The sequence below is a fragment of the Esox lucius genome, chromosome 24 (genome assembly GCF_011004845.1).
Source record: "Esox lucius isolate fEsoLuc1 chromosome 24, fEsoLuc1.pri, whole genome shotgun sequence".
NCBI lineage: Eukaryota > Metazoa > Chordata > Actinopteri > Esociformes > Esocidae > Esox > Esox lucius.
Genome location: NC_047592.1, coordinates 4,699,246 through 4,713,423, shown reverse-complemented (window position 1 = coordinate 4,713,423; position 14,178 = coordinate 4,699,246). Strand labels below are relative to the sequence as shown.

The 14,178-nt window shown below is 46.4% G+C and overlaps 2 protein-coding genes across 2 annotated transcripts in view; one reads left to right on the top strand and one right to left on the bottom strand.

Annotated features, from left to right (window-relative positions):
- LOC105030915 (pyruvate carboxylase, mitochondrial) overlaps positions 1 to 14,178 on the top strand; it is a 202,581-nt gene that overhangs the window by 134,914 nt on the left and 53,489 nt on the right. The window lies entirely within an intron of this gene.
- The window catches only part of LOC105030914 (leucine-rich repeat and fibronectin type-III domain-containing protein 4), a 46,648-nt gene that overhangs the window by 21,022 nt on the left and 11,448 nt on the right, over positions 1 to 14,178 (bottom strand). The window contains exons 3-7 of the mRNA XM_013140504.3: positions 6,620 to 7,439; positions 5,081 to 5,251; positions 1,653 to 1,814; positions 1,033 to 1,511; positions 792 to 921 (exon numbers count right to left, since the gene is read on the bottom strand). Coding sequence (XP_012995958.2) covers positions 792 to 921; positions 1,033 to 1,511; positions 1,653 to 1,814; positions 5,081 to 5,251; positions 6,620 to 7,413 — 1,736 coding nt within the window. The 5' untranslated portion in view covers positions 7,414 to 7,439. The remainder of the gene's footprint in view (positions 1 to 791; positions 922 to 1,032; positions 1,512 to 1,652; positions 1,815 to 5,080; positions 5,252 to 6,619; positions 7,440 to 14,178) is intronic.

Below are 14,178 nucleotides of genomic sequence, written 5' to 3'. Positions count from 1 at the left end.
GTACTGGGTCTATGAACTAAGCCTCACTGCTAGTATGAAGACTTTCCTCTAGATTCCATTCTTGGCATTTCAGGGCTTTTTAGTGTTAAGAGTGTGGTTGGCTGGTTTTATGTGGTTATGAAACGTGATTCCTCGTTTTTGGGAAATTATTTATTAATGTACATTCGCTTCAGTTCTGCCCTGGATGCATTATATGAGGCTGTTCTCAGTGTTTTAAAAATCATTTTTGCAGAATTCTGTACATACTTATTTCAACTGGGATTTATCTCTCACTCCCCTCTGCACTCTCTCAGGCTCTTTTTTGATCTCACACTGAATCCTGCTCTCTTTTTCCACCAGCTGACCTTTCTGTGACATGATATACTGTATTAAGTGATCGTGGGGGTTAGATCTAGATGTCAGGTGTGTGTGTGTGTGGAACATATGAGGTGTGTGTGTGAGGAGGGAAGGCGATTGGAAACGAAGGCTGTGTTTAGGCCGTCAAATTCTGTCCTTCTTTCACTAATCGTTCCGATCTAATTGAGCCGATCTATAAACGTTTGATTTGATTTATCAGAAGACATCCAGGGGTCAGGGAGTCAGATGTGTGATGTGACCTCACCTCTAACCGAGGGGTCAGGGAGTCAGATGTGTTATGTGACCTCACCTCTAACCCAGGGGTCAGGGAGTCAGATGTGTTATGTGACCTCACCTCTAACCCAGGGGTCAGGGAGTCAGATGTGTGATGTGACCTCACCTCTAACCCAGGGGTCAGGGAGTCAGATGTGTGATGTGACCTCATTTGGACTCACCTGTAGACCAGTGTTTCATCAGCGGTACAGTTGTATTGTATCTGAAACATCCAGACCAGGTGTTCCCCCGTAGTTCTTCCCAGATCCCAGCGGACCTGTGCCGAGGTGGACGTCACCCCTTGGACCCCTACCATCCTCTCCTCCTCCTCGTCCTCTTCATCCTCCTCTTTCTTCGTCCTTGAACCCCCCTCCTCCACCCCACCTCCATCCCCCTCCTCAACCCTCTCCCCCGCCTCTCCTTTCCTCTCCTCCGTGTCTCTTGTATTCCCGCCGTTGTTCCCGCCGGAATTTCCACTTTTGCCGGTGGTGATGTCCGAAGACCCCGGAATAATCCCGTTGGAGTTTTCAGTATTCCCAGTAGCAGTCACGTTCCCTGGAATGTTCACATTCCCATTCCGGTGAGGAAGCGGGATGATCTTCAGGTCCACCTTTGCGGTAGCCTCTCCCGCCGCGTTGATGGCTATGCATGTGTACGCTCCGTCGTCCCTGGCAACCGTAACAAAGAGATCCAATGTTCCGTTTCGGAAAGATGTCACCCGACTGGAATTGGCCACTATCCGATCATCGGGGGAGACGAAATGGATGACTGGTTCAGGGTCACCGATGGCCCTGCATTTCAGGGTTGCCCTCTGACCTTCTAGGACCCATAGGTTGTGGGTGTGCCTGGTGATGAGGGGCGGTTCACAGGTAAACTCCTCCTCTGCGACAGACCAGAAGTACCTGGACAGGCGGGATGGAGAGAGGGAATTAGGAGGACGTAGGGACAGCATCGAGACCGAACCGACAAGCAGCAAATCACCTACAAATCACACTTGAAGAGCAACGCCTGGAGTGCCAAACTACTTCAGTAAACTTGCATACCTGCCGGCCAGGTGAGGGGGCGTGGCACACGTCTCCATGTCGTCTTCTCTGACCAGCCGTCGTAACCATAGCAACTCGCAGTTGCAGTGCAGAGGGTTCCCTCCGAAGTTCAGGCTGATGACGCTGTTGTAAGGAGTTGGACTGATGGCCCCAGTCTGAGACCTGCGGGGGGGGGGGACATGTCTCAACCTTCAAAATACACCAAGGATTTTCAAAAAGGTCATACAAACATTTATTCTAAATGAACTGTAAATATTAAATCACTGGAAGTTGTGGCTCCCTGGGAGGGGCTGAATGCCGGAGAACATTCTGACCTGGTGTCCAGAAACGTCCATCACTCAAAGGAAAAGGTTGGCCTGGTAGTTTTTATGGTCTGCTAGTTTCAACATTAGTGTGGAATATTTTAGTAGAAAGGCATGGCCTCCCATTTGGTCTAAGTATTTATTTTTTAAAGTCGAACAGGAGAATGTGTCACTGTAGTTTTTTATTTGTTTTTAGGCCACTGAAATAGCATATGAGTCAGTCTTCAATGTCACCTTTGACTCCAGTCATTCAGCGTTAGATTAACCAACTGTTGTATTATATAAACAAATAGCCTAGTCTTAACAAATGCATTGAATTGTGTATAACGAAAATGTATGATAATAATAATAAATGGCCAGGATTCAATCTGAAAGCAGGTTATAGGCTTTTGGGCTTTTAAAGGCAATGTTTACAGAGATTAGCCTGCTTTTGACAGTAAATGCCGCAGATGTCTGCTGAATTGGAGAGTGCCTTTAAGGCTGACTTTGTGTTGAAAAGAACAAAAAATGCGGATCAATGCACCAGCAGACCGTCATTTAATGACTGAAAACTAAATGTACCAGTCAAATATTTGCATACAGAAGTCACATTTCTTATCAAGCTCTATAGCATTTCTCCCCAAAAATAATCCTGTGAAAATTACTTTGAAAATTGGAGGAATAAGTGAGCAGCAGTTTCATAATACCCTACCCTGGATACTATAGTAGTATATTGATACCCTACCCTGGATACTATAGTAGTATATTGATACCCTACCCTGGATACTATAGTAGTATATTGATACCCTACCCTGGATACTATAGTAGTATACTGATACCCTACCCTGGATACTATAGTAGTATACTGATATCCTACCCTGGATACTATAGTAGTATATTGATACCCTACCCTGGATACTATAGTAGTATACTGATACCCTACCCCGGATACTATAGTAGTATACTGATACCCTACCCCGGATACTATAGTAGTATATTGATACCCTACCCTGGATACTATAGTAGTATACTGATACCCTACCCCGGATACTATAGTAGTATATTGATACCCTACCCTGGATACTATAGTAGTATATTGATACCCTACCCTGGATACTATAGTAGTATATTGATACCCTACCCTGGATACTATAGTAGTATACTGATACCCTACCCTGGATACTATAGTAGTATACTGATACCCTACCCTGGATACTATAGTAGTATACTGATACCCTACCCTGGATACTATAGTAGTATACTGATACCCTACCCTGGATACTATAGTAGTATACTGATACCCTACCCTGGATACTATAGTAGTATATTGATACCCTACCCTGGATACTATAGTAGTATATTGATACCCTACCCTGGATACTATAGTAGTATATTGATACCCTACCCTGGATACTATAGTAGTATACTGATACCCTACCCTGGATACTATAGTAGTATACTGATACCCTACCCCGGATACTATAGAAATACCTGGATACCCTATCCTTGATACTGCAGTGTAATATATACAAGTGGGAACAGTTTCTCCCATGTTCCAAGTTGGTTTTAAATAGATGCAGTGCCTACTACCTACTGTTGGATTTAATCCAGGCCCAGGTAGCATCAACCAAGAACACCCCCCCAACCATTTCCATAGTTATACCTGAGAACCATAGACTCTTTCCATATGATACATGAGAACCATGAAGACTTTCCAAATAATCCATGACATCCATAGACTCTTTCTGCATCATACATGAAAACCATGAAGACTATTTCTGCATCATACATGAAAACCATGAAGACTCTTTCTGCATCATACATAAGTACTATGAAGACTCTTTCTGCATCATACATGAAAACCATGAAAACTCTTTCTGCATCATACATAAGTACTATGAAGACTCTTTCTGCATTATACATAAGTACTATGAAGACTCTTTCCACATAATACATGAGAACAATGAAGAACTAAACTAAACATGGAGAAGCTGCGTTTATCACTTATGCTGTACAAAACTGGAATAAACTACCAGAAGATCTTAGACGTGCCCCAAACATATACATTTTTAAATCCAGGTTAAAAACACTTAACCTCTTAAACACTCTTCTCATGTGCCTATACTGAGCACTTAAACTTAACCACACTGTTTAGCCATATAGCTGCCTGTGTTTTTATACCATTTTTAATCCTTATATGTTTTCTTATTGTATTTTTTATTATGATGTATTCATTTGTTCTGATGTTTTCCTTTGAGTACTTGTTTTTATGTTATTGTACTTTCATATATTTTTATTTGTAAAGCACATTGAATTGCTTCGATGTATGAATTGTGCTATATAAATAAACTGGCTTGCTGGCTTGCTTAAGTTCAGTTTTTCATTACAGAGGATAACTGCATGTTTTACAAACTCACTAGTGCACACTCATCTAAAACATGTGCCTGTATTTCCCAGGGCCGTGTGCGTTTTGCTGTGTGAGTCAAGCATTCCATCCTCGTCTTTCAAATGTAGCCTTGCATCAACAGGTTCACTGTGTAGCCTAACCATGTTTTATGTTATTTGTTTTTCGCTGATTGTCTTCAAAAATACTTTCCCTTGCAAGAAAACAATGAGGTTATTTTATTTAGGCATGCATGCAACTAGTGGCCTCATTACACTGGGAAAATTACCTTGTTAATATTCCTTCACTTATTGACATGACAAATAGCAAATTGCCAAACATGATTCAGACAAGCTATGTCTAAAATGATTTATTCTGTAGTCTTATCATATGCAGGGTAAGCCACTCTTTCAATTTTGAGGTGAAATTAGGAGAACATTAAGTTGTGGGTCCTCTTTCACTTCAGGGTTCCATTTCAGCAGAAATAAATCTTTCAACGTAAATAAAACCAGCTCTGTGTGTGATTTTTCTGGAAGTCATTTAGCAGAATAATGTGAATGTAAATCTCTGCATTTGGGTATTTTACTAATTTCTCCACTTGCCCGAGATGCAAACCTGGCGTCTCAAGCACCTTGCTCCACCGCAACTACGTCACAGACATGGGGTCAGGTGACAGAATGCTCTGCCTGTTGGAGGTCACATCTAGGCAAGATCCAGACCTTGACCTTGAAACTTGACCTCTGACATAAGGTGTTAGTACCTACCTAGCAAACAGGGGGTCAGGAGGCAGGGTCCTCAGCCTATTGGAGGTCATGTCCAGACGAGCCAGCTTGTACAGCTCTCCAAAGGACCCCTCAGCGATGTGATCGATCAGGTTGTGGTCCAGGTTTAAGGTGTGTAGACTGGCCATGTTCTGGATTGACTCCCATGGGACCCTGGGGAAGAGACAGAGATGGTTATGAAGGGTTTGTGAGGGCTTTATAGAGGCTTCATAGGGGTATTGTGTAGTCTATCGGGTTAGTGTCAAGGTGTGTGGGACAGAGTTACTGAAGAGTTGCGGTACTGACTATTCAAGTCTGTATATTGCCGGCTGTGCTTCAGAGCTTTTACGATTTCACACTTTCTCTGGTGAAAATATTTATTAGACTAGACATCTCTTCTGCTCAAGTCCACACAATCTGGACAATATCTTGGAGATGTGATGCCATCAACATCTCACTGGCTTGTCCAGCCAGCTCTTATAGGTTATTGATGATCCCCATTCTCAAAACCTGCTGTTGCACATATCACACTACAAGGGCATTGCAGATTTTGTGCTGATAAAATCGAACACGTTTGAAGATATCGTGATGCCGAGGTTCCGTCGAAGACTGTAGCCTTCAGATTTAGTTTCTGACCCGCTCAATTTTAAACGAGCATGGTGAAGGGTGCACAACCAGGAATTGGCACAACTCAGGGTTTTTTCTCGACAATCTTGGAAATGCGAGCCCCAGAGAGTCATGACGTGGCATTAACCAACATTAGTGACAATGAGACAGATGATTGGAGTAAAGAGTAGTTCTACTCAGCCCTGACGAAACTGGACTACTAGAACTGACCTCTTTCCTCAGTAGCAACATGCGGACCGCCAGTGGGCTGCAGACCACAGGTTGATAACCACTATAATCTAGTTGTGATGATTCATATTAGTGATTCTTTAGAAACACACAGTGGCCACAGTGTACCAGAAGTCTGTTAGACAGCAAGCATCAGATAAATGGGGACCAAAGGCTCAGAAATTGCTGACACTTGAAAGATCTTACAACTCCCGGACGAGTGCACTTTGTCCACTCTGATGTCATCTGTCATAATGCTCTATGTCCAATCTGACGTCATCTGTCATAGTGCTCTATGTCCAATCTGACGTCATCTGTCATAGCGCTCTGTCAGTCGATAATACACTTGATGAGGTGGAACACAATCATTAGTTTAGCCATTCATTGTTGTAGAAGAGGAATTACAATGTCTTTTAAAATAGAAATATTGTATAATCTAATGGAAACATTAAAGAATATATCAGTATATTGCCAATTAAATCCTTCCTCTGATTCCCCAAATGGATGTACATGTGATTTTTTTATGCAGTTTTAAAGAAGTTTCATCATGTAGCATTTAGCCAACTGCAAACTAGCATTAGACCATAAAATGGAAACCATATGCTACTGTATCTCTATTAAACTTGCTACTGGATGCAGACACAAAAGAGTTTTATTCACAAGTTCTTTCAGTCTCTGGGGAATTGGCAAGCGTAAAGTATCCCTCACCGTCTAAGGTTGTTGTAAGACATGTCCAGATCCTCCAGCGTCAACAGGAAATCATCAAATGCTTCTGCTGACACTCTCATCAGCTGGTTGCCGTTGACAATGAGATGCTGTAAATTAACCATTCCCGCAAGATCCCTCGGCCCAAGCGTCGTCAGCCGGTTACCATCCAAATGCAAACTGCGCAAACTCTCCAAATCGGAGAACGTCATTGGTCGGATGGAATGGATAGTGTTCCGGGACAGAGTCAGATCAACCAATCCCGTCATGTTGGCAAAGTCTGACCCGCCCACTTCTGTGATGTAGTTATCGGCCAATCGGAGCTCAACAGTCCGTCGATCGACATTCGGGGGAACGAATAGGAGGCCTTTATCCGCACAGAGCGTGCTCAGAGAGTCTGAAAGGTTCCGGCAAACGCAGTGGAATGGACAGACCGCGACCACGCCCCAAGTCTCCCCTGCACCAATTAGAGAGGGCAGCAGGCAGCAGCATGTGACCAGCGTCAGCCAATGGAGGGCCGGGAGGGCAGAGATGGCACGGTCTTTGGGGCAGGCACAGCAAAGGAGATGGGTTGGAAGTGGAGTGGTTTCCGGAGAACAACAAATTATGTTTGAGAACAAGGCTGGACAGATGAAGCGGGGAAGTAGTTCACGGGGGTTCAGAAGTGTGTTTGAAGGATGAAAGGGTGGATAAAAGGAGGAGAGGATGGAATGTTCTGTCCTTCTCTGTGGAGATCGATATGTGTGGGGCGATGGATGTCGTTTTCGGCTGGGGTTGGGGGGTGGGGGGTCTGGCATGGTAATATGAAGAGTTTTCCACAGACCTGAAAGAGACAGAGAGATAAAGAGAGGATGACAGAGAGAGGGAGGAGGAAGAGAGAGAGAGAGAGAGAGAGAGAAGGATATTAGGAAAAAAAATACAGACACATTTCAGTCTCTTATATTGTCAGGATGGCATTATGTGAGAGACAGAGGTTTAACACGTGTCTGAGGTCGTATCCATGGATACGGTGTCAGAGATATTGTTGAACACAGCTGAAGCAAGAAGCAGAACCAACAACCATATGTCTGAACAGAACCAACAACAATACGCCTCAACAGAACCAACAACAATACATCTGAACGGAACCAACAACCATGCGTCTGAACAGAACAAACAACCATACGCCTCAACAGAACCAACAACCATACATTTGAACAGAACCAACAAACATTCGTCTGAACAGAACCAACAACCATACATCTGAACAGAACCAACAACTATATGTCTGAACAGAACCAACAACCATAAATCTGAACAGAACCAACAACCTTACGTCTGAACATAACCAGTGGCATCTAGGCTACAGTGACACCTGGTCTGTTGAGAGGGCCTTTTGGAGAAACACTGGCATTATTGCACTATGAAAATGTGCTGTGTGAGTGTGTGTGTCCTGCACATGAGTAAACTTGTGTGTATGGTGTGTGTGTGTGGATGTGTGTGTGTGTGTGTGGTGTCTCTGTGTGGATGTGTGTGTGGTGTGTGTATGTGGTGTGTGTGTGCGTGTGTGTCTGGATGTGTGTGTGTGTGTGTGTGGATGTCTGTGTGTGTGGTGTGTGTGTGTGTCTGCTAAGCTCAGTACATTGTGTTAGGTCTCCTGTACATCAGAGTCCACTTTGTGTTTCATAGTGCATAAAATTATTGGTCTCTCTCACACTCACTCACACACACAAAAACACACACACAGACACACACACAGACAATCTGACACATGCAGAATCATCACAGAGCCTGTTCTTCCATACTGTGCATTACTACATTACACCTTAACACTGCATAGCAACAGCGTCCCAGAATACTCCAATACAGCCGCCCCCCTAGCAACAACAACCCAAACCGCACAAACACATTCACGACTAAACAGCTGACGTCACTACAGCCAGGTCAACGTCATGGCAACCCATGCTTGATGGCATCGTAGTGCAATTTCCATAGTTAACGTTAACTTGGCGGGATACAGGAGAGTTCCGCAGGCAAAGCAATATGGCGGAGAGGACACATCATGTCAATTATGTACATACTACTCACTCTGTTTTCTAATTCTTCCTCTCCCTCTCATGCCTCCATCTCTCTCTCCCTCTTTTGGTTATATTCAAATGCAGAAAAATATCAGAAGAAAATACAAATACATTTTCCATTTAGTAATTTAGCGAATGCGAACTCTCTCTCTTGCCATCTTTCGTTTTCTCTCTCCCTTTATACTCACACTGTTACCAGATTTTTCCATCTGACCTGGGCCTGACCTTAAAACAAAAATAAGACCTGAACAGTCTCTTCATCTTCACATAGTACACTAAACAGTCTTCACTACCAGGTAGTTCACTACAGTCCCTTCACTACCAGGTAGTTCACTACAGTCCCTTCACCACCAGGTAGTTCACTACAGTCATTTCACCACCAGGTAGTTCACTACAGTCCCTTCACCACCAGGTAGTTCACTACAGTCATTTCACCACCAGGTAGTCCACTACAGTCCCTTCACCACCAGGTAGTCCACTACAGTCATTTCACCACCAGGTAGTTCACTACAGTCATTTCACCACCAGGTAGTTCACTACAGTCATTTCACCACCAGGTAGTCCACTACAGTCCCTTCACCACCAGGTAGTCCACTACAGTCCCTTCACCACCAGGTAGGTCACTACAGTCATTTCACCACCAGGTAGTTCACTACAGTCATTTCACCACCAGGTAGTTCACTACAGTCATTTCACCACCAGGTAGTCCACTACAGTCCCTTCACCACCAGGTAGTTCACTACAGTCATTTCACCACCAGGTAGTTCACTACAGTCCCTTCACCACCAGGTAGGTCACTACAGTCATTTCACCACCAGGTAGTCCACTACAGTCCCTTCACCACCAGGTAGTCCACTACAGTCCCTTCACCACCAGGTAGTTCACTACAGTCATTTCACCACCAGGTAGTCCACTACAGTAATTTCACCACCAGGTAGTCCACTACAGTCCCTTCACCACCAGGTAGTTCACTACAGTCATTTCACCACCAGGTAGTTCACTACAGTAATTTCACCACCAGGTAGTCCACTACAGTCCCTTCACCACCAGGTAGTCCACTACAGTAATTTCACCACCAGGTAGTCCACTACAGTCCCTTCACCACCAGGTAGTCCACTACAGTAATTTCACCACCAGGTAGTTCACTACAGTCATTTCACCACCAGGTAATTCACTACAGTAATTTCACCACCAGGTAGTCCACTACAGTCCCTTCACCACCAGGTAGTCCACTACAGTCCCTTCACCACCAGGTAGTCCACTACAGTCATTTCACCACCAGGTAGTTCACTACAGTCCCTTCACCACCAGGTAGTCCACTACAGTCCCTTCACCACCAGGTAGTTCACTACAGTCATTTCACCACCAGGTAGTTCACTACAGTCATTTCACCACCAGGTAGTCCACTACAGTCCCTTCACCACCAGGTAGTCCACTACAGTCATTTCACCACCAGGTAGTCCACTACAGTCCCTTCACCACCAGGTAGTCCACTACAGTCCCTTCACCACCAGGTAGTTCACTACAGTCATTTCACCACCAGGTAGTTCATTAAACAGTCTTCATCACCAGGTAGTTTACGAGACAGTCTTCATCACCAGGTATTTCAATAAATCATCCCTTCACCACCAGGTAGTTCACTACAGTCCCTTCACCACCAGGTAGTCCACTACAGTCCCTTCACCACCAGGTAGTCCACTACAGTCATTTCATCACCAGGTAGTTCACTACAGTCCCTTCACCACCAGGCAGTTCACTAGGTTTGGAGAGGTGGAGATGGGTGGAGAGCGGTAGAGGATGTCTGACATGGGGAAGACTCCCAAATAGCACCCTTCTATTTTCACGTTTCTGAGTGTCAAAAGGGTGTGGAAGGACCTGGGTGGCATTTGGGCAGCAGCATGTAGCGTACATATAGTTGCTCCAGCCGAACACTTGTTCATTTCTTTTCTTATCCTTCCGTTCTGTCTCTTGGTTCTTTATTCAGCCTTACTCTGCCCTTCACTACCCTTCACTTCCATGACTTTCTCTCCCCCTTCTGCTCATTTCCTCTTTGTCTCTCGCTCGGTCTCCCCTCCTAATCTGTGTGTCTCTTGCCTTGCCACTCCTCCTCTTCAAGCTCTATATTTATTTGCCTCTCTTCCTTTTTATCTGCTGTCCTCCATCTCTGCTCTCTGTCGTTCTTTGTCCCCCCCCACCCTCCTCTTTTCTCCCCTCTGTCCTTACCCTCTCCCTAACCTCCCTCCCCATCTCCCTCCCTCTACTGCTCCTTTATTTCTACTCCTTGTCCCCACCCTCTCCCCTCACTCCCCCTCTTCGTCTTGCCCTCCTTCTGCCCTACCCCACTGCCTCTCATCCTCCAACCCTCTCCTGTCTCCGTCTTTCCATCTGAGATCAGATCCCAGTAGAGCACAGGCTGTGTGTGTGTGTGTGTGTGTGTGTGTGGTTGACTGTAACAGATCTCTCTCCTGAACCATCATCGATCCACCCTGAGTAGATAGATAGCACACCATCCCACTCGTTTACCCTCCTCCATCTCATCCCTCTCTTCTCTCCCTCCTCTCATCCCTCTCCTGTGTCTTCATCCTCATTCCTCTCGTCTCTCAGCCATCTCATCCCTCTCTTCTCTCCCTCCTCATCTGTCTCTTTGCTCTCCTCCATCTCCCCGTCTTCTTTTCATTCTCTACTCGGTTTTCTTCTGTTCATATATTTTCGTAACTTTCTATCCCCTCCATCTGCCCTCCAGTCCAGCCTTCTGTTGTAGAAGGCCAATTTATGCATGACTAAGGGATTCTACATGTGTTTGTGTGTGAGTGGGCTTCATCCTCTGCCCCCCCCTCTCTCCCCCTCTATCTCTCTCCCCCTCTCTCTCTCCCCCTCTATTTCTCTCCACCTCTCTCTCTGTCTCCCCCCTTTCTGTCCCCCTCTCTATCCCCCTCTCTGTCTCCCCCCCCTCTGTCCCCTTCTCTCTCTGTCTCCCCCCTCTCTGTCCCCCTCTCTATCCCCCTCTCTGTCGTCCCCCCCCTCTGTCCCCTTCTCTCTCTGTCTCCCCCCCTCTCTCTCCCTCTCTGTCTCTCCCCCTCTGTCTCTCTGTCCCCCTCTCTCTCTGTGTCCCCCCCTGTCTGTCTCTCCCCCTCTCTCTCTCCCCCTCTATCTCTCTCCCCCTCTATCTCTCTCCACCTCTCTCTCTGTCTCCCCCGCTCTCTGTCCCCCTCTCTATCCCCCACTCTGTCTCCCCCTCCTGTCCCCTTCTCTCTCTGTCTCTCCCCTCTGTCTCTCTGTCCCCCTCTCTCTCTGTTCCCCCCCCTCCTCTCTCTCCCTCTCTGTCTCTCCCCCTCTGTCTCTCTCCCCTTCTCTCTCTGTCTCCCCCCACTCTCTCTGCCCCCCCCTCTCTCTCTCCCTCTCTGTCTCTCTCCCCTTCTCTCTCTGCCCCCCCCCTCTCTCTGTCCCTCTCTGTCTACCCCCCACTCTCTCTGTCCTCCTCTCAGTTTCTGTATCTGTCACAGTTGTGTTAATTTCACTGTTAGGCTGTTGGACCACAGTAGTAAACGGGGGTGTATGCACATTATGCTGTGTAGTTTAGCTTTTGGCACAATGGGAAATAATGAAGGAGGGGGGTGGGGGGTGGAGGGGGAGGATGGAGGAGGGAAGGTGGAGGGAGGGGGTGGAGTGGGAGGGAGGGAGGAGACAGGGAAGGAGGACGTAGGGGGGTGGAGAGGGAGGGTGGAGGGAGGGAAGGTGGAGGGAGTGGGAGGGAGGAGACAGGGAAGGAGGCCGTGGAGGGGGAGGTAGAATGTGTTAAGCTTTTGTCTGTCGTTTTCACTATTCATTTTCTCACTCTTTCCCCTCTCCTCTCTTACTCCCCTCTCTCTCCCCCTCTCTCCCCCTCTCTCTCCTCTCTCCCCCTCTCTGGCCCTTCATCTCCCCCCTCTTACTTTCGCTCTTTCACCCACTCTCCTCCCTTTCTCTCTTTCTCTACCTTTATCTTTGTGTGACTGTGGATATATTTTCTTAACTCAGACATATTATGTACTGTTCTAGTTTACAAACCACCTACACACACACACACACACACTCCTTCACAAAGGACAAGCTGACTGGCTCCTGCAGTCCATTATGTGGGCCGTATTGTTTGTCTGGGATGTGATCCTGGAAGTCATGTGACTCCAAGACTCACCTGAAGCAATGAGTCTGCTGAAACACTTTACAATAAACCACACACACACCAAGACACACACACACACCAAGACACATTCACACACTAAGGCACACACACACACACACCAAGACACACATTCACACACCAAGGCACACACACACACACCAAGACACACACACACGCACCAATGCACACACATGCACCAAGGCACACACACACACACCAAGACACACGTTCACACACTAAGGCACACACACACACACCAAGACACACACACTAATGTATACACACACAAAGAAAACCCTGTAAAACCCAATATTACACCACGGGGGTCTGTTAGTGATTGTGTGTGTGTGTGTGTGTGTGTGTGTGCAGAACTGCGGGTGTTGTTGTAATAGGAAAGAACCACAAGGGTGGTTCTCTTGCCTGATGAGGATCATGGGTAATTTACATAAACCAATCAGGTTCTAATGAACGGCGTTACCACAGTGGAGTTTATGTCCACAAATCAACCCACATCCTCCGTTTCACTTCCCTCTCTCCAACCCCCTCTCTCTCCTCCTTTTCTCCTCCTTCTCCAACCCCCTCTCTCTCCTCCTTTTCTCCTCCTTCTCCAACCCCCTCTCTCTCCTCCTTTTCTTCTCCTTCTCCAACCCCCTCGCTCTCCTCCTTTTCTCCTCCTTCTCCAACCCCCTCGCTCTCCTCTTTTTCTCCTCTCTATCCAACCCCCTCGCTCTCCTCCTTTTCTCCTCCTTTTCTCCTCCTTCTCCAACCCCCTCGCTCTCCTCTTTTTCTCCTCTTTTCCAACGCCTTTCGCTCTCCTCCTTTTCACCTCCCTCTCTCACCCCTTACTCCCTCCAGCCTACTGTCTTCCCTTGCACTCAACCTTTTTCATCCATAAAATACATCCTTACCGTTGCTATGTGATTAACACCATGTGTGTGTGTGTGTGTAAGTGTAACGTGTGAATGTGTAATAATGTGTGTGCGCGTGTGTGTGCTGACACATGGATAGCTACGGGAAAGAATCTCTATCATCAAGGGAGAGTGGGCGAGGGAGAGAGAGAGAGAGAGAGAAAGGCAGAGAGAGACTGACAGACAGACAGGCAGAGAGACAGACTGACAGACAGACAGGCAGAGAGACAGACTGACAGACAGACAGGCAGAGAGACAGGCAGAGAGACAGACTGACAGACAGGCAGAGAGACAGACAGGCAGAGAGACAGACAGGCAGAGAGACAGGAAGACTGAGATGGAATCGTTGATGTATATGTACTTGTGTCTTTAAGCAGATGGGTGGATGAGAACAGAATAGCATGACAGCCACAATTCATCACTGTCTGATAGAGA